Genomic DNA, 21,233 nt, shown 5'->3' with positions numbered 1-21,233 from the left:
ATGTGACCGTGATAGCCGCAATAATAACATATAGGACGAGAACGATAAGGGGGGAAGTATGGGGTGTTCGGTGTGCCGTGGGAAAGTGAGCTCAGATCGGCTGATGAAAGCTGTGGCGGTGACGACGGGATGTGAACCGTGGGCGCAGTAGCAACCGATGTGTAAGTTGGGGACGTGGCCAACGTAAGAAGTGACAGGGCCGAGAGGCTTGGCAGCAACTTGCGTGTATGTCGGTCGTGCGGTAGTGGGTAATACGTGAGGGACAGGAGCATGTACTGGCACAGCGCAGGTCAAGGACGCCAGGTCTTCCCTGATAACGTCACGCAATGGCCCACCAAAAGGTTGGCTGGGACACGACGAAGGTGAGGGTAGCCCCATAGATTGCAACTCTTCGCGTATGAGCGCGCGAATCAGTGTTCGTAGATCGTGGTCCACCGTAGAATGGGCGCCGTCAATGTCGGGCTGTAGGCGGACAGACTCGAGCACATCGAGACGCTGACAAGTGGTGACGACGTCAGTGACGGTAGCCGGATTCTTAGTTGCGAGGGCATTGAAGGCAAGAGTTCCAATGCCTTTTAGAACGTGACGTACCCTGTCTGACTCCGACATTGAATAATTCACACGTCGGCAGAGTGCAAGGACGTCCTCGATATACGAGGTGTACGACTCGCCCAGGTGTTGTTTTCGAGCATCGAGGCTTTTCTTGGCGAGAGTGGACCGAACGGCCGGTGTGCCGAACACTTCACGAAGCTGGTGCTTGAAGAGAGTCCAGTTGGTGAAGTCGGTCTCATGGTTAAAGAACCACGTCTTCGCCACACCAGACAGATAGAAGGAGACATGGCAGAGTTTATTAACATCATCCCAGTGATTAGCGGAACTGACTTGCTCATAATCGTCCAGCCAGACTTCGACATCCTCTCCGCGAAGACCAGCGAAGAGATGGGGGTCACGCTGGGGGCTGTTGACGATAAAGGAAGGAGGCACTTGCGATGTTGGAATGGTGGCAATAGGGGTGCCAGGCTTCACGTCCTGCGGCATGCTAGCTGACGGTGGGCGCAAGCGGCGACCTGAACGAAGCTCCTAGAGGCAGACCGGACGGCCAGAAGACGTAGGACCAAAAAGCACACTCCACCACTTGTGACATCTCGGTTGGGAGGACGTTTATTAGGCCCGGGAGCTCGTCAGCGAACCAGCGCAGCACACAGGCGATGATGATGATCACATATACAGACGAAGAGGAGGATAGGTAAATGTGTGAGGATGATGGTGGTAACATACAGATGAGGAAGATGTGCGTAATAAATGCCCACGATATATACTATGAATCATTCTCCCAACTTCAAAAAAATTATAGACCATTGAAGAGTGGTTGTGCTGAAGAACTTCAAAAGAAAGGAATGCTCAATACTTTGCACCATGAGACTTGCCTTTGCTATAGCAACATGCATTGAGAGTACCGTCGATTCCGAATATAAAGCAGGAAGACCAGCATCGAAGAAATACTGGTCATAGTACAGTCAAAGGAAAAAGAAAAAACAAAACTCGAAAAAGTAAATTTAATCTCCGATGATGCAGTGCAAATTACACTGCACTGCAGTTTATACAGTATTCGAAGTATCTACTTGGAGAGATATTTGTTAATTGAGAGACAATAATTTTAAATGACCTGCTTGACCAAGTGTTTGCTGCTGTTCGGTGCATAACAATTATAAAGGGAAGCCTAGTTGATAATAACCCACCAACTAGTCCTCACCCTCAAGGGGCCATGACACCAAATTTTTGTGCATAAATTATGCAGTGCATGTTAAACAGTGAACATCCCACAGCAAGTGGTCAAAATTTTGAGTGCATTCCGTGCAGTAGAAAAGTTGTATTTAAATATTTCGATGTTGCACTTGAGCCGTAATGCAATCTGGTGACACGGAGTGGTGATGAAATGAATGGACACCCCTGAAAAAGGCTCTCTTGGGTACAGGCGCTGGTCTGAAAGGTCATGCTTGAAGAACTGTAAAGGAGCTGGAAATACGTCATGGCCTCCATGCATCGTTTCCTTTTGCACATGCATGCGTGTCGTTTCTTTGCGGGCACCATTCGGGCAGCATTCAGCGGCGATGCCGTTTATGTATCATTGGGTGCTAGGTCGTGTGGAGAAAGACATCCGACGTGGTCTGGACTTGTTTAAAACAGATGACAGAGGTGGTCCCTCAGTTCCTCAGGTCACAAAGCTTTGCTGTCAGGGCGGTTGCTGTCGGGGAGTGCGGTTGAGAGGTAGCGATTTGAAATTGAAATTTCGGTTTAAAATGTGCGCTGAAAGTCTAGTTTTCTTGTGTTTATAACCATATTGGGCCCTCTACTCTCTGTTACAAAGGCAACTGAGAACAGTTGGATGACCGTGTCATGGCCTGTTTAATAGAATGTGTTTGTGTGAGAATGTCACCTCGGCTTTCCTCAGCTGTCCAGTCAGGCCATTCATTCTGAACCCAAGAAGATGCTTTAAAAGCAAGCGATATGGGTGTAGCTCACATACCTGCTGTGGGAAACTTGCGTGTGCAAAATGCTGTGAACATGAATCCAACTTGGACAACTGTGCGAATTTGTCATACCTTCAGTGGTCCACATGCAGCCTATTCTGGAGCATGTGTCATATTAAAGAAAAAGACAAGGTAATTCAATTACAAATTCAAAAAAACATATTTTCTTACTGCACAGAAGACATGCACAGTTTTAAAATGTAAACTACGGCGATGCAGCTCGCTGGCGCTGGTGTGTGCTATCTCGAGGTGATAGGGGCTGTCATTATAGCCTTGCCGTCCTCCACCAGGAGCCCTCCCGCAAACGTATGTCTTGGAACAACGAAGATTTCATAGAAACCGTGCGTAAAAGACGGTCACCTCCTCCTCCAGATCCCAGCTCCTCCAGTGCTCCACTTGAGCCTATGGAAGTAGGTTTTCTTGACTCTGGAGAGCAGTGCCTGCTGAATCCCCAAGACCTTTCTTTATTGAGACAAGGTCAAGATCAGCTAGCATAAGTTGACACTTGTCTGGGAGGAACCATCCCCCTCTAAGCAATCTGTCAGCCCCTCCAGCTCTGCATGAGCCTATGGAAGTAGTTTGTGTTCCACTTCTGACACCATGTTGATTGTTTGTATGGAAGACACAGGATTTCAAAGAGACTACATTTATTGAGGTTACACCGCTATCAGCATTTTGCTTCGGGGCTGCGAGGCCTAGCCTGCCTGGCGAGAAGCCCGGGAACGGCTCGTAGAGAAGGAGTTCAGTCTGGTGTGGTGGTGCGATCTGGAGGTTACTCATGTAACAGAAGTAAGGTTTCATAGAAACCATGACGGAAAGACAGCCACCTCCTCCTCCAGCTCGCAACTCCAGTGCGCCACCTGAGCCGATGGAAGCAGGTTCTCATGACTCTGGGAAGCAGTGCCTGCTGAATCCAAAAGCCTTTCTTTTTTGAGAGAATGTCAAGATCTGCTAGCATAAGTTGACACTTGTGTCGAAGGAACCATGTGAGCCCTTCCAGCTTTGCTTGAGCCTGTGCATGTAGCGGCTGGCCCATCAGCCTTGGCGCCGAGAGTGCAGAATGCTGCTGAGCATGCCAAAAAAGTCGGGTCGTGAGTGACTGCTCCAGACAAGCCCGCTGCCTAGTTTGAGTGCCCCCCACACTTAACACTTGGTTTTATTTTCATTTTATTTCTGAAGGGCAAGCAAAATGTAATGATAGAGGTCGCTTACAAAACATTTGTGACATACAGAAGATTTAATTCCAGCTGAAGCAAATGGTGCTCTGTCTTCACAAGGCTCACCTCACCCTAAAAAATTAATTTCTTAGATAAATACATAATAATGATTAGAGTGGCCCTTGTATACAGGTCCATTGCAAATTAACACGTGAACCTTTATATGCCACTCCAAGCTGTAGCAATTCGAGCAGTTTTATTCAACAAGATAACTGTAGCCTATGCATACCACTAGATCAGCAATTCGGAGGCTTTTATTTTGAAAATATGGCCCATCAGCTCTCTTCACATGTAAAATTTATCAGAGAGCTTATCTATCACAATTCGTGGCGATATTCAAAATGCAATGCTGGAGGCAAACTTATTGAGAATCTTCTGATGTCGTTTGGAGCATGTCTGCCTAATAGAAAGGAACATATTTATTACAGCTACATGCATTGCAGCTATTCCTAAATGGACCTTGACACAGGCTCTACATCCTTCCATGCCTACAATGTCGTGCGATTAAGAATTCAAATGGAAGCGATCATTTTCTGGTGTTTCTAGAGAGCTGAATGGTTTACGTTCCCTATGTCTGATGTGAGGATGACTATGTGTTGCAAAGTGGTATGAATCGAAAGAGCATTCCATCGTGACACGTGTATCAATTCATCTCGACATAGAGGAATTGACTTGTATACCTAACCGACCATATACTTATTGCTGCATGCGAAACCATGCCTCAGTCAAGCACTTGAGTCAGCCAAAGCCTTGGTGAGATGATGAATGCAAACTAGTTTGAAAAGATAGCATAAGGCCTGGGATTTCTTTACAAGGTTCCCGACCTTTGCAAATCTAATTGCCTTTAAACAATGAAAAGCAAATAGGAGACATGTGCATTGGACAGCAGAAAAGAATAGTTGGTTGAGATGCATTACATCAATAATCTTGTACGCGGATACAAAGAAGATCTAGAACAGGGTGCGCAGGCTTAAAGGGCAAACCAGCTTGTACAGTATATGTCATGGGCAATGCACCGCATGAGCAAGCGGATACACTTAAGGAACATTTTGATTGTACATCTAGTTTGCAACATTACTAAAACAATGTCTTGCACAGAACCATGCTGCTGAATCAAAACTGGCAATTCGACCCTTGCCTATGCAAGTGTCAATCAGTGCACCTTTGTCCCCACCATTGTAATAATTTCAACTTGCGGCTCTTCAAGGTGCTCTCAATTGCATGCTCCAGTAGCCACCAAATCGTTTCACCATTTTCTGCGATTCGAAAGCAGCCCTACAAGCTCTGCACTTTGCCTTACCTCATGGGTTACACAAGCAGCTAGTGTATGAAATAAGGCAAGCTCATTACCACGCACTCGAGAAAGGACACAACATTGTATTTCAGTGGTTGCTGAGCCACTGCGGAATTGTCGGCAACGATAGCGCAGATGAAGCTGCTTGCTTGTCTCATCAAAAACATCAGTGGGTGCCTATACCACTTTCAAGAATGGATGCTGCGCAGCAACTTCAACCACTTGCTCGCCACATCACACTTCTACGATGGAATTCCCCGGGTTTCAGCAACTCACGCTTGCACTCTCTCGACCCTAACTTGCAACTTCGCCTGCCACCTGGACTATCCCATCGCGAAACAACTTTACTGTGTCGCGTTTGGTTGAGCGTCACATTTACAAATTCCTATTCATTCCTAATAGGAATGGCTAACAGTGCGGCGTGCAGTTTGTGCGGGTGTGATGAGACTTTAGAGCACCTTCTTTGTCATTGCCCATCCTTTGACGCTCAACGACGTGCTCCACAAGCACAACTCAGCCTATTAGATAATAGAGTGCTCTCAAAGCAAAAGATCCTGGGACCATGGCTTACGCATTCTTGCATGCGAAAGGCCACAAAAGCCCTTCTGCACTTCTTGAAGGCGACTGGATTCTATGAGCGCTTGTGACAGTGGACCTTCCTCTGGGACTGACTGACTCTATTATTTTGCTTCTCGCTCCTTATCTAATCTTCCCCTTTCCCTTTCCTCAAGCGTAGGGTAGCCAACCGGGTATGTCCTTGGTTAACCTTCCTGCCTTTCCCTACTCCTTTCTCTCTCTCAACAATTGGACATACACATTTTGTCTGCGGCAGTGTGCTTAAGAAAATGTACAGTACTCTATTTCTTTAATGCAGCACAATACACTACTGCTTTTATTCAGCTTTAATACACACGTCATCTGTTTATTTGCATGAACAACATGTACACTTCTGTCGACAAACATCACCTTGGTCCTCGTGACATTGCTCTGTCATTTACATCTTGTAGTGTACATTCTCATCTAATTGCTGTTTGCATTTTGACTTAGACTGTGAATGGCGTAGAGTGCATGAACACAAATAGTGAATCACATTAAATATGTGACCGCTACGGTGCATGAACATAAACATTGCATGAAGTTACACACTCTGTGGGTGACAATAAAGGCAGTTGTTCAATTCTCATTTAGTTTAAAACATTTAAGTGAGCACTTTTTTGAAAGCTTTGCTTCTAACATTCCAATATGTGCTTTACATTTGCATAATTTTTGTTATAGCACGCACGAAAAAACACCATGTTCTGCTATTTCAGGTGGGAAATTATGTGCAAGGAAAATTGCAAATGCTTGGGTATTATAAAAATTCGCTGCTTAACTTTCAAATGATTAACTTTAGGTCGCAGGTTGAATTAGTGACCTTGAATTTAAACCATAATAAGGTCATGTCTGCTCTGCAGAAATCCTAACATTAGCACCAGTTTCAAGATATTAATGCCTGGAACCTGCTAAAGGATACGTTGACCCTGCAGTTAATATCATCTGGAACTGCCTAGATGGAAATTTGGGAAAACTCAACTTGAACCTCAACATATTTCGTGGCACATTGAAAGGCTTAGTATTTCGAAAGTTGTGCCAATCTCAGATTTCCATTATGCAGACATGACTTCTCTTCTGCTTGGTTTAAATTAAAATAAAAAAACTAAAACTAGGCTTTTGATGTCGAAAACCAGGATCTGATTACGAGCTACGCCCTAGAGAGGGTTCCGTAACAAGTATGACCACGTGGTGTTCTAATTTTGACGTGCGGATCTCTAACTTGCAACCTATTCACTGTAGCATGACCTCTGAGATTTGGGCTTGCTGACAGGCGTGCGCAAATTTCGGAGGTTGGCGGTACAGGAGTGTTTTTGCATTTTTTTTCTTTTTTTTTTGCATTCCGCTCTCATTGCAAAGCGGCCGGGATTGGGCGCGGGTTCTCGAGCTCAGCAGTGGAATACCATAGCCACTATTCTATTCTGGTCGGCGTCATAAAGTGAGGTCGAAAACCTGACTCCTATGACGCGTTTCTGGATTACAAAATCACTTTTGCAGTATTTAACCAGCTTTAAAAATCTAGAGGGCGCCTAGAGTGTGCTAAAGGCGCCACTCTATGAAGCACGCCACTTCAATGGGCAGCGGTTACATCGTCATCATCATCTGCTCACCGTTGTTTTGTCGCACGTGTTTTTCGGCGCCTGATTTGGTGTGTCGCTTTGGTCTGCTGTCTCCAAGATTGATGCTCCCTACCTACTGTGGCAAATGACAAGCGTGAGTATCGGTAGTTCTAAACGCACCGCCTTCTCTAGTTAGTATGTTGCAAGCGATCTCAATCGGCAAGATAAAGGATGTCGCCCGCTCGTTTCGGGATACCACAGAGTTCGCTCTGCATGATTGAAGTCGAAAAAAGCTACCTTGAACTCGCTGAAGAAGTGGACAAATTACTAGCGAAAACAATGGAAATTTTACATGCGCTTTTACCGCAAATGGAATGTTACGGGAAAAAAAAAAAAAAACTTTATTATGCATGTTGATGGCTCGCTGGCCCACGTTAGGGAAAAGGGGGAATGGGAAAACGGGGTGAAGTTATATCCTTACGCGTCTTCCGAATAAAAAGAAAATCGGTTGGTAGCACTTAGCAAAAAGGTTAAAATTCAGTGTAGCTGAATTTAAATGAAGAAGTGCCGTCTTTACGCACTTTATTCGCGGTTTTAACTATCGTCATTCACAGCACCTGTAATGAGACTTTTTGCGCCAGGTGTTAAAATTCATTTGGTTATTTCGTTCCTTAATTGGTTCAACTATGGTGCTGGCAGTTCTGCAGCTAGCCTTCGAGTATATTTCTCTAGTGCACGGTGTAAGAACAATACTCTAGTGACGTGTGTGAAAATTCATTTTGTCGGAAGCATGCTATGATTGCTGCCCTGTGCAAAAATATTATTATGAGAGGAGACATATAACTCCCCTGATCGTTTTGATGTTTGCTGGTTCTGCACATCACTAGAATACCAAAATAATTTGCATGGAAATTCCACAGAAAAGTTCTCATTCTGCTGGAAGAATTTGAACTCAACCAACAGATTGGCAGTCCAGGAGCCACTCTGCTGATGGAGAATATTTATCCTGGAGAGCGAGATTGTGCCAGCAGCTGCCATGCTTGTCCAATGCGCACTCAGCATTTTGTACTGGACAGAGCTGACGTATGTGCCTTCTTTATGTTCTAGCACATAGCCTTCCCGGTTGCGAAGGTTGTTCTAAATTATCTTCATCTACATGTAACGACAGTGATTGAGTGCATCTGCCTTGTCTTCATGTTCTAGTGCTCTACTTCTTGAAATTTTCTCTGGATTGTGCTGACGTCCTTTTGTCTTCAAGGTTGGTGCGAGACCTATTAATGGGATAGCCCAGATATAAACTTTAGAAAAGCTTGACAAATCCAGCAGTAAAAAGCTAAAGTCTAGTTTTAGTAGTGAGCAGCTACTTAGTCTGGACAGGTAACGGTAGGAAGAAAAGCCGCGTCTTTCGACTTTACCACCAGAACATCCAATTTCCACAATTGAATAAGACTCAACCATCTGTTATTCTGCTCATGCAGCTTGTTTAGCAGTGTCTGCAGACGAAGCACTGTCACTATTGCGTCGCTCATTGTTCAAAAATAACGCAGGTGCACGTGGCTCGCACAGAGAGCATATATAGTGGAGGCGGCGCAGGTGAATTAGTGCATGCACAGCGGATCGCTGCCGTGGAGCATGTCTCGTGCTGCACTCCCCTTTCCTTGTCCATTTTCCTCCTCTCGCTCTCTTCACTATTGCCTTTCTTTCATCCCCCACTGCGCTTGCTCTTTACCCTTCGCTGCGCTCGGTTATGAGTCACGCCGACCGTCAATGCAGGAACAGGCGTCTAAGAGCTGCGCTCTAAAAGGTTTAATTAATGTCAGCTGGCAGTTCTTGCAACAGACAGCACATGTCTCCTGTCTCGCACTATTCAGCACATCTACCTGCTGAATAGAGCTGGCGTATGTGCCTTCTTCATGCTCTAGCGCATGGCCTTCCCGGTTGTGGAGGTGGTTCTAAAATACCTTCATCTACATGTAATGACACTGATTAAGTGTGTCTGCTTTGTCTTCCAGTCCTTTTGTCTTCAAGGTTCGCATGAGGCCCATTAATTTGGTTGCCCATATTACATATACTTTACAAGAGGCACTCACAATATACACTTTGAGGCAACTGTCAAAACGTGTGTCACCGGGTCCCATATGCGTCCGAGCAGTAATTGCAGTTTCCTCGGCTACTGCAATGAGCTCATGCTGAGTCTTCTATTTCGATGGCCATATCCTCAGCCACATACCTGTAGACTCAATGAGGATGTTAGCTTCTCTGTGGAGTTGCCGTGCTCCTTCCTGTGTAGCAGGTCTAATGAGATGGCATATGTAGAAAGATTCAACTAGTGACCTGGCGTTCGCTTGTAGCTGACGTTCACAGACATCAGGTGTTGTCGCTGAGTGACATTTAGCCGGAATGGACTCGTTGCCATTCCAAAGATTTGACATTTAGCCGGAATGGACTCGTTGCCATTCCAAAGATTTTAAACTGGGATGATTCCAGAGAGCGAACGTGCATCTCCACTTGATATTTTTATGTTGTCTGGATTTCTTTATGTTATGTAGGCATATTTCAACTGCACCGAATTGGAAAATTTTATTCCCAACGAGTGTTCCCAGCACACACACACAAAAAATTTGATGGTGGCTCCATGAGCATCCCGCTACTGCTTACTACAATAATATTGTGTTCCTACAAAATATACAAGATCATTAAAAAAATTACAAAACAAGTTTTTCTGTAACTCAGTTTCAAAAGAAATCCAGCTCAAATTAAAAAAAAAAAATATTGGGATCGAAGTTTGCTTATGCCAGGTAGAACATGGGTGCTATATTATGTCCCCCGAGAAGCGAGTCTCCCGAGGACTTGTTTTTGTTTGTTAACGTTTACTCTTTCTATAAAAAAAAAGCAATGGTTGCCACAAGTGTGTAGAAAGGTTTACCTGGGTTTTTTTATTGTGGCTAGAATGCTGAATGTGTTTTCTACTTTGTTTCCTGAAATGCAATGCAAGAGAGAACAAACTAGACACTGCTGGTGTTTCTCGAACAAATTTATTGCATGTCCTCAGAAGTTATTACTTAAAAACATTCAATTACCGCCACTCGGCTAGCAGCAGTCATGTCTGCTTCACTGATCGTCGACACACATTCACGCATACGGCGACTTAATTGCTGGCACACGTGGCACTGACTTCCATTCAGTCTACTGACTTCTGCTGATGATTCACTTTGATGGCTGTAGCAGTTGCATGAAGGAGGGCCCCATTCTCGAGGTTTCTGCTAAGTTTGGAGACCATCTCATGCGGAGGCGGCATTTCCGGACCCCAGGTTGTGCCACCCGCACGAGTCCAGCCACACCGTGACAGGCGTTCTTTCCATGCACGGTAGCGGAAAATAGCCTCCTCGCAGAGATGTACTTGGTGGAACGCAACTCATACAGGTGGTACTTATTTCTAAAATACCTAGGTGACTTGGCGGCATATGGATGCTTTCTCATCTAACACTTCGTGCGCTCTACTTAGGGCATAACCGGTGTGCGCAGCATTGTGATGCATGTCGCCGCTTAAAATTGCACATGTTGCACAATTTTTTTTTGCATTGCACTGGGCACACCTAACGATCTGTGCTATCACTATTTTGATAATGCCGCCTTGACTTATATTGCTATTGTGACTTCTGTGTTCAAGGCTGCACAGCTGAATGAAAACGTAAACAAAGTCTTAACGGTAACACTTGCCAAGATGGTGTACAAATTTCTGTTGGCAAACGAGTTATGTGGAAGTCCCTAAAGGCACTGAAAGATTTGTGAAAGAAAAGTGTGCATTAACCTGAAAGTAGCAGAAATCTACAAATGAAAACCATTCGAATGTCTCAAAAAGAAAACTTCGCACTCAAAGAAATATTTGTCTTGGTTTAAGGATCTATCCAAAGACCAACACCTTCTTTTAAGCCAATTGTCACTTTAAAAAAAATTCTTTAGAGCTGACTGCAACATCGATTTTTTTTTAATGCTCTGTGAGTGCAAGTCTTAAGTGAAAATATAAAAAATGTCCGCAAGGTATTGTAACGGCGACGGAAAAAGATAGGAATAGATTTACTATAATTATATGTATTTAGTGCATCGTTAATTTATTGTGAAGTTTCTACTGATTAGAAAACTCGAATTGTACCTATACCAAAGTTAGATCAGCCCTTAAGAATAATGTTGGCCTGAAATTTAATTTTTGAACCATTGCGCGCTTATCTATAAAGATCTTGTTTTAATACAAATTCTAAATTTCATTTATACAGATCAAATAGAAAAGTTATGGCTGTCATATGGACCACTAGGCATGTCACCTTAGGAAAACTATCATTTTAGAAATAATCCAGACTTGCTGATGTTTTTGTTAGATACCTCCTAGGGGGTTTAGGGAAAAGGCTAGTCCTGTGTTTTTCATTACATTTCTGTAACAATGTCATCACTTTGAGGCTAGGTAATTTTTTTGTTGGTGGGATTATAGGTCTGATATGTAATGATTTTTTGTGTTAATAAAGCTTTACAAATATAAAAAATACCTCATCTTGTTCCTGACAAAATTTCCGCCCAGACACTGCATTGAAAGCAGGTTTTGGCACAGCCGTTTAGAAATGATAGTTTTCCTAAATGTGTTCTTTGGCCAAAAAGTGCAAACTGATAGAAATGAGATCAATCATTTTAGAACACACTATTTAATTAAGACCAAATTTAATTAATCCAAGTGCCCTGCTTCATATGTTGGACCCTCCTCTTCAATTCGAACCGGGTCTGTGGCACTTGCTTTAAATTGAGTTCACTATTTTCAGCCCTAAAGCAGTTCAATGCCCTTGTCTGCACTCGCATACATGGGCACCGCATCCAGAATATGCTTTGCTTTATTAGTTTTTACTTTGTGGTCTAATATACTCTCGATGGACGGTCTCCCATGATTAAAATGCGCAAATAACGAACTTTCTAACACGGGCATTCACGCCATGTTCGAATTTCTGGCTCGCTCTCTCGTCGCATCTTGAATACAGCGTTCATGGATGCTCTCTACAGCGAACGCGCACCACCGTCACGAGAATTCATTTTCTTTCCTATGGCCCAGAGTGCCACCACACTTGGTGATGAGTTTCTTTACATGTCTAGGAATTCAAAATAACCAAAATTATAAAATGAGTTTTTCCGGCGAAAATTGGTGATTTTAGCTCCGCATCCCTCTTTAAAGTGTAAAATTGTCATCCTCTCTCACTGACCTCAGTTTGCTGCAAAATGTTAAAGCGCATGACCTGTCAGCACCCTAAAGAATTGCTAGATGGGAACAACTTGCTGTCTGAAGTCCAGCATGGTTTTCGGGAAGACTTGTTGACATTCACTCAACTCATTACCACATATCACGACTTCATATTTTATAACAGGAAACAATTAGACGCAGTGGATTTAGACTTTGTCAAGGCCTAATGAAGCACCTTGTTATAAAGTTCTGTATAAGCTTTATGCAGTGTGATAGACGCCAAGCATATACATTTTATCAGAGCCTGCATCGAAAACCATGCTCAGTACGTTGTGGTTGGCAATTGTATTTCTTAGACACTTCTTGTGACGTCAGGCGTACCACAGGGGTCTTGGGACTCATTCTCTTCCTAATACATGTCAATGACTAGTAAGTATAGTTGATTCCGATTTGAAATAATGCTTTTCACGGACGCATCAAACTAGCCTCAACAATAACCTTCATAAGGTTGGCCACTGGTGTGAAGAGTGAGAAATAAACTTAAACAATTATAAGTGCTCTGTTATGAAGAGAAGCAGCAAGAAGACACCTTTAGAATATCTGTATTTCATTTGCAACACTATACTTAATATGTTTCTGCCTTTTGATACATCGGGGTAACGATTATGGAAAACATGAGATGGGACAAGCACGTTGAAAACATTTGTGTAAGCTCTTCGAGAACTGTATGGGACCTTCGTCGCAAACATTCAGAAGCTCCCATACGGGTAAAGCTTACAGCGTTCGCTACGCTTGTCAGACCTCTCCTCGAATGTGCATTAGCTTCGTGGTATCCGTACGCAAAAATAAAATTGCTAAATTAGGATGATTGCAGCGAATAGCAGTTTGGTTCATCTGCAATCACTACAAAACTACTGTTAGTGTGTCGCAGATGCTGAATACTCTTCACCAGTGAAGAGGGACCAAACGAGCTGAAACTCTTGTATTTAATATACCATGACGTCCAACATTACTAAATCGCTTTACCTGTGTTCCATTTCTCCAGAGGACGCTCATCAAAACCACAGAAGAATAATACAGGAGCTATTGCCATGAATGATATACATAGATATAATTTTTTATTAGGCAGAGATTGTAAAGAATTGCCTATGAGCATTGTTGAAATTAGAATTGTGGAGAAATCTATTAGTTGGATTGTTTACCTGTTTACATTTTCTGTGTATTCACTCCTGCCTAGATTCCTGTGAGTTTTCAGTATCTATAAATACATTACAAAAATGTAACAGTCTACCATGACACACCATATGGTGACTCCTAGTTCGAGACGAAATGCTGCTTAATTTGGTCACCAATGCCGATGATGGTATTACTGAATATTCGGTTGGTTGCAACAGAAGCTTGCACTAATACTATACTCCTAGTCCTTTGCTATGTCGTTTTACAATTTAAAAAATGTTTAAGCAAAATTATGTTTAGATTTCCTAAACTTGGTCATTGAGGAAACAAAAATATATTGGGCAAATCAAAATTGTCTGGCTGTTCTTTGGTCTGATCCGAAATTGCCATCAAGGCTTATTGAATGAAGAAAAACGTGATATTCAACCCTAGTATCTATGTTCTTTCATTTCTTTGCCATTTTGTAATTACATTTTTGTTTGACTTGAGAAGCATTACTCAATTAACCTGTCTTGTTTTCTTGGTGCAGCATTGAGGCATTCCAGCTGTCAAGCAATTGAGAATGGTGCAGTCATCAAGGATACCGCCATCACTGTAACTCCTGTGCTTATGAAACAGATAAACGTGATCTGCAGCATGCACCACGTTCCGTACAGGGCAGTCACCATTTGAATGCCTTTGGAGCTTGCGAACAATCAAGCTGAAGCAGCACCTGCAGCCCACACAGCCAAGATGCCATTTGATTGTCCGTTATGCCCGTGGAGCTTCTCAAAAAAGTTGACACTAAAGAATCACATGCTCATCCACTCGGGTGAGAGGCCATTTGAATGTCCTGCATGCCCTCAAAGCTTCTCACGAAAGTGTAATCTGAACCGACACAAGCGCACCCACACAGGTGAGAGGCCATTTCACTGCCCTGTATGCCCTCAGAGGTTCACTCGAAGTTTTAATCTGGACCAACACCGACGCACCCACACAGGCGAGCAGCAATTTCAGTGCCCTTCATGCCCTCAGAACTTCTCACACAAGTCTGCACTGAAGATTCATGTGCGTATCCACACAAGCGAAAGGCTATTTGAGTGCCCTTCATGCCTTCAGAGGTTCTCGGAGAATTCTACACTGAAAAATCACCTGCGCATCCACACAGGCAAGAGGCCATTTCAGTGCGCTTCATGCCCTCAGAGCTTCTTACGCAAGTCTACTTTGAAGATTCATTTGCGCGTCCACACAGGCGAAAGGCCATTTGAGTGCCCTGCATGCCCTCAGAGCTTCTCACAAAAGTGCAGTCTGAACCGACACCTGCGCACCCACACAGGCAAGAGGCCATTGCAGTGCCCTACGTGCTCTCAGAGCTTCTCAAACGACCTTACACTGAAGAATCACATGCGCATCCACACAGGCGAGAGGCCATTTCAGTGCCCTGCATGTCCTTGGACCTTCTCACAAAAGTGTAATCTGAGCCGACACCTGCGCACCCACACAGGCGAGAGGCCATTTCAGTGCCCTGCATGCCCTCAGAGCTTTTTGACGAAGTCCACACTGAATAAACATGTGCAGATCCACACAAGTGAGAGGCCATTTCAATGCCCTGCATACCCTCAAAGATTCTAAAAAAAAGTAATCTAAACCGGCAAGAGGTCATTTCAGTGTCCTGCATGCCATCATACCTGCTCACAAAAGACTCATCTGAACCAACACCTGCGCACCCACACAGGTGACATGCTACTTCAGTGCCCTTCATGATTTTGAACTTTCTCGTAGAAGTCTGCACTAAAGGTTCACCTGCACATCGACAAGTGTAACTGTTTCAGTGCGCTTCGTGTCCTTGGAGCTTTTTGGACAAGTCCACACTAAAGAATCACGTGCACATCCACACAGGCAAGGAGCCATTTCAGTACCCTTTGTGTCCTCGAAGCTTCTCGCGAAAGTCCGCACTGAAGGATTGCCTGTGCATCCAATAATATGAGAAGCTGTTGAATGTTTTTCATACTTTCAGAAAGCTCAGTAATCTACAGCTCCCCAAGCCAGTGCACACGAGAAATTGTTGAAGCAGAAAAAATTTAAAGTCAACAGGGTTCATGTGTAAAAGTTGCGTCGGAGCATTTTTTGTCAAAGAATTGACTTTCCTGAGCACACTTGCTGCACAGTGGTGCATTTGTGAAACTTCTCGTTTCATGTGTTTCTTATTTTTTTTATAGAATCCGAGTGTATATACAGGGTTCATTATGAAAGTAATGCGCATGATTTTATTGTGATGCGACTATTCATGGCAGTGCGGTAAAAACGGTGTGCAATGTGGTGAAGGTCCTGCCCTTCCAATGCCGCCGGTCACCAGTTTGCTCCGAGCAGTGTGAGCGGAAAGACATGCCTGCGCGTGAGGTGTTCTTTTTTCGACTTAGTAACACTGCGCGATGGAGCGTTTGCTTGAACAGCGATACACTATCAAGTTTTGCATGAAGCTTGGAAAGAATGCAATCGAAACATTCCAGATGCTTCAAGAGGCCTTCAAGGACGACTGCATTTCAAGGTCACAGTGCAGGAGATGGCACAAGGCATTCAAGGAGGGCCAGGAGGAGGTCGTCGACGCACACCGTTCTGGACGCACAACAAGGGCCAGAACAGACGAAAACGGGTATCGTGTGCGCGAAGTTTTGCATTCCGACCGTCGATTGAGCATCCAGCAAATGTCCACATTGCGGTACCTGGGATAGTGACAGAAGATCTGCAAATGCACGAGGTCTGCGCGAAGCTTTGCCAACTTCCTGGCCCGGAGCAACACCCCGGTGGTCCCCCATCTCCCTTACAGTCCCGACTAGGCACCGTGCGACTTTGTTTTGTTTCCCCGGCTGAAGAGAGAGCTGAAAGGCAAGCATTGGGAGACCGTGGGAAAACATCCAAAAGCATGTTACAACGTTCCTGAGAGACATTACCGCCGAGGACTTTCAGGCTGCCTTCCAGGCATGGCAGACACGTCTGCGCGAATGTATTGATACAGGGGGAGAGTATTTTGAAAAATTTTAACCATTTGTACAGGTCCGATCAAAAAATAATTTTCCCCAGAAAATGCGCATTACTTTTATAATGGACCCTGTATACGCTTTCTCTTAATAATATACTCACTAGTTGGCGTTTGTCTGGTTTTCTGTTTCCTGTGTCAGTTTCGCACTTGAACTCTACTCCTGGGTTATCTTCTTGCCCGCACCCGATTTGTGCCGAGATTTTTTTGTAGGACTCGTATTTTTGTTGCCTGCACGTTCTATACATGTGCCAGTGTTTGGACATCTTTTCATTATTATGATGTTTAAGCTTTTTATTGTCTTGCATATATGCACAACCTTGCTTCATTCAAGTATTTAGCTGCTGTGTTTCTATCTAGTTTCCATGTTGCTATGCTATCTAGCATATGTTTCAGCGCACTAAATAAAAGACTTTTGTGAATGGGTTTTTTAAGTATCGATATTTCAATGCTTTCACTAATATCATGTAATCTTTCAATTCATTAGCATTTTATTGTGCTGAATGCTTACAGATATTTAATGTGATGGCACTTGTAAGGTCGTTTATTGCCATTTAATGCAGTTACGACAAACTAGAACAAATATTCTATTCGACAACAACTTCAAATAGGGAATTCTTGAATCGAATATGAATTGAAAAGCAAAGACTATTCTATTCATATCAGAAATTTTGAATATTCGCACACTCCTATTATGAAGTTGTAAGATTGGCTTGTAATCCCAATATACAGCGAATTTTCTTTTTAAAAAGTGGGTTAGCACTTGCATATGTATCCCATTTTGCAGCCAGTCAACCATCACTTACTTTGCATTGCTACTGTACACTCTGTCCTTTATACAGTGCCACATTTTCCCTGATAATACTTGCTACTGGAAAGGAAAACTTGATGTGCAGCATGACTTATGATATCCGATATATTAACAACGAATAGATGACATTAGAAATATGAGTTAACATACATAATATGCAAAACAGTTAACTGATAATCTATAAGAGTACCAAAATGGGTGCCAGAGAAAAGGAGGGTGGTAATGTGCAGCAGAGGATTAGGAGGTGTAATTTGAAACAACAAATTTTTCTGGCATAGAATGGAGTTAGCTAATGCAAGGCAGAAATATGAGGGAAGCTTGCAGTCCTGCAGCAGACACAACTGGTCGATGAAGATAATGATGACCTATGTATGCATATTACAAAACATGGGAGCTTGAGCATAACAATTAAATTTACCCATCAGCTCAGATTGGATTCAGATTGTAGTACTTAGGCACAGAGGATGGCCTGTCTATCCTGCCAGATGGTGTCCTGCTTGTCTCCCTTCACAGCCACTAGTGGATGGTGGTGGCAACTGATGCAACCAATGCATACAATAATGCGGAACATAATCTAGGTAATTTTTGAAACATGGAACACTTTTGTCTCCCACGGCAGGTAACAAAAGTGGTACACATACTTTTGTGTCCGAGAACAATTTCTGCGGATGTGGATTGTTTTCATATTGGATCCTAACACTACTTCAAACCACAGTGTGCCACATGGCTCTGTTCTTGCCCCTGTACTGTTCATCATTCGTCCTGCATGGGGACTGCAAGACATCACAAGCACTGAGTTCTTGATTTATGCTGATGACATGACAATCTGATCAATGTATAGGAATCTTGATATACAATGTAAACAGCTACATAATCTTCTTGATATACTAACTGAATATGTACAGACTGTTGGTCCCCAACTACAGTGCAGCTTCATTTGAATGAACTTCAAGGGACCACAGGAAAAAGTTTGTTAAAATGAAAGTTTGCTGAACTTAAATAGCTATGTTGCAACTTGTTATCAGGAGCTAAAGAAAACATCAGGTGTCAAAATGAAATTTGAACCCTTTTATTTGCAATGCTGCTCATTTGAATGTGAATTTCTGCTTATTTAGCATGTTTTGAAGAATGCAGTAATCTCTTGCTGCACTTAGGACATGTAACACCCCTGAAAAGGGGCCTTTAAGGAAATAAACTGAACTGAACAGTGATCATGAATTGAGTCACTGTGACCAAGCTCTCATAAACCTTCTCCGGCACAACACTCTGCTGGGCAGCGAAAGACTTTCGCTTTTTCCAAGTACATCAGGGCTTCTTTAGCTGAAATTCTTGGTGCTTCCCCGACAAGGGTTACTTCTTCCTCCTCCTCTTCTTCCTGAGGTAGGACGCTCGCTACAATCTCTTCTGTAGACAGAGTGGCACAGGTCTCAATGCGAGTCACAGGTGACATAGTCCTCATAAGGCAAAGCACTGTTTATACCCAGTCTTTCAGAGAATTCCTTCCAGCCACCGGGTTCAGTGCTGTCATCAGTGTCGTGCTCCTCGTCTTGGAGATTAGCGTCTAGAGGTAAGTTTGCAGCAACTAGGCCTGCTTTCTGCCAGCAGCTTACTATCGTCGCTTTACTCACACTCCACCAAGCCCCTGTGAGAATTTCTGCTGCCTGTCGCACGTTAACTGGGTCAGGCTTCTGCATTCTCAGATTTAGCAGGGCCCCGCTGCACATCCGGTTCCTGTAGTGCACCTTTACATTTTTTATGATGCTGAGATCAAGAGGTTGCAATACTGACGTGCAGTTTGGTGGAAGAAATTCAATGTGGATGTTTGGTTGTACTTGTGATCAATATGATGTGGGAGGCATTGGATGGGGTCACAAAATATGTTCGTAGAACTGGAATGCACTCTTCACTATATTTCGTTAAACTGAAATGCATTAGCATTGAGTCCAATGGTGCTTCGGCGGGGGATTTAAAAAAAGTTTGTACAACTTAATAGTTCGTTTAACTGATGTTCGTTCAAGTGGTATTTTACTGTATCAATGGAAAAGTCTTACTAAATTCATGTAACTCACCATTAACATAGGGAGAACTAAGGTGAGTTTTCGAAATTGACTTTGACATAGGAATCAACCCTTCAGACATGCTAAAAACAAGGGTTACCTCTCCTTAGCCTTGAAATACATCATTCGAGTCCAAGCTCGAACTGGCCTAAGCCAGTCTTGAAGTCATTGGTCTTGACTCTGCACTTAGTATGCAGAATTGAGCCACGTACTGGTGGAGCTTGCACTGAGGTGACACACCACCTCACAAGTTTTGTATTTGACCACGTATAACCTCTCAGGCACAATTTCGTTGACTGAGTGCTCAGCAGTTGGCTAGACTGGATTTCACCATCCAAGAAGTGAGGGCAATAATGGTACTGAATCGTGTCTTATCTCAATCCAAATACTTAAATTGCATACCCAGCTTAACACAATTATGGAACTTGTCATTCTGTGCAAGCATGTAAGTCAGCTACAATATCAGATCTCTTCATTAGTCGCAGCTCTCGCTTCTAATTTCTACAAAGATCCCCCATGAACATGACAGTTTCTGACCTCCGGCTTATGGCGCCGTACTTATATTAGCACTAATAAAGCTTTGGAGAAGCAACTATGCAGCTATCTCTTACGCAAGAGATCAGGGCCCCTAGAGGACACTGTGCGATTTACACAGACTGTGATGTTCAGAGCAACGGAGGATTCGTCGCCGTCATCATCCCGTTTACAACATTAAAAATTATTTTTCCTTTTTCTGCACACACCTGTCCATTTGACACAAAGAAAAGGCTTATTGCAATACTGAGAGAGACTAATTATGTAGGCTACGAGATCCTGCCACACTCTATTATCTAGGAAAGTTGGTGAATATTCTAGACAGCATGAAAGAGAAGAAAATTGAGACATGGGAAACTATGGGCACACTGGTGTGTTATTTTGGGCTCTCATCCATTACCGTAAGGATATTCTAGGCTCATATGTGATGTCATTGTGATGAGAAAAGGAAGAAGTTAGGCAAGAATGTCGCCTGCTATGGGGTGTGCTTATATAAAAGTAGAGGCTGCAGTAGTACCTGTACGGGTAAACCATTGTGTTCCCTGAACAGTGAAGCTATTTGAGCGTACCAAAGCTGCCTTGAGGCTACTTCATCATTATCATCAGCCTATATTTATGTGCACTGTAGGACGAAGGCTTCTCCCTGCGATCTCCAATAACCACTGTCTTGCGCTACAGCTGATTCCAATTTGCGCCTGAAAATTTCCTAACTTCATCACCCCACCTAGTTTTCTGCCGTACTCGACTGCGCTTCCCTCTTGGTATCCATTCTTTAACCCTAGTGGTACACCTGTTATCCATCCTACGCATTACGTGGCCTGCCCAGCTCCATTTTTTTCTCTTAATGTGAGTTAGAATATCGGCTATCCCCGTTTGTACTCTGATCCACACCGCTCTCTTCCTGTCTCTTAACGTTAGGCCTAACATTTTTCGTTCCATTGCTCTTTGTGCTGTCCTAAACTTGTTCTCGAGCTTCTTTGTTAACCTTCAAGTTTATGCTCCATATGTTAGCGCGGGTAGAATGCAATGTTGTACATTTTTCTTTTCAACGACAGTGGTAAGCTCCCATTCAGGATTTCGCAATGTCTGCGCTGTATGCACTCCGACCAAATTTTATCCTTCTGTAAATTTCCTTCTCGTGATCAGGGTCCCCTGTGAGTCATTGACCTAGATAAACATACTCCTTTACAGACTCTAGAGGCTGACTGGTGATCCTGAATTGTTGTTCC

At 43.5% G+C, this 21,233-nt stretch overlaps 1 protein-coding gene and 1 long non-coding RNA gene across 5 annotated transcripts in view; one reads left to right on the top strand and one right to left on the bottom strand.

The window, feature by feature from the left end:
* LOC125940265 (uncharacterized) overlaps positions 1–15,301 on the bottom strand; it is an 81,892-nt gene extending 66,591 nt beyond the window's left edge. For all 3 annotated transcript variants that reach the window (XR_007463494.1, XR_007463493.1, XR_007463495.1), the window contains exons 1-2: positions 15,254–15,301; positions 15,023–15,106 (exon numbers count right to left, since the gene is read on the bottom strand). This is a non-coding gene — a long non-coding RNA (uncharacterized LOC125940265). The remainder of the gene's footprint in view (positions 1–15,022; positions 15,107–15,253) is intronic.
* Positions 1–21,233, top strand: part of LOC119464145 (zinc finger protein 182-like) — a 99,956-nt gene that overhangs the window by 53,886 nt on the left and 24,837 nt on the right. Inside the window, exons 2-3 of one of the 2 annotated variants that reach the window (XM_049656226.1) lie at positions 10,504–10,615; positions 14,132–14,749. The exons of the other annotated variant lie outside the window; for it this stretch is intronic. Coding sequence (XP_049512183.1) covers positions 14,259–14,749 — 491 coding nt within the window. The 5' untranslated portion in view covers positions 10,504–10,615; positions 14,132–14,258. The remainder of the gene's footprint in view (positions 1–10,503; positions 10,616–14,131; positions 14,750–21,233) is intronic. 2 annotated transcript variants of the gene reach the window in all.

Source organism: Dermacentor silvarum, chromosome 9 (assembly GCF_013339745.2).
Source record: "Dermacentor silvarum isolate Dsil-2018 chromosome 9, BIME_Dsil_1.4, whole genome shotgun sequence".
NCBI classification, from domain to species: Eukaryota; Metazoa; Arthropoda; class Arachnida; order Ixodida; family Ixodidae; genus Dermacentor; species Dermacentor silvarum.
Note: the sequence above shows the minus strand (reverse complement) of the source record. Positions and strands in the feature narration are given on the sequence as shown.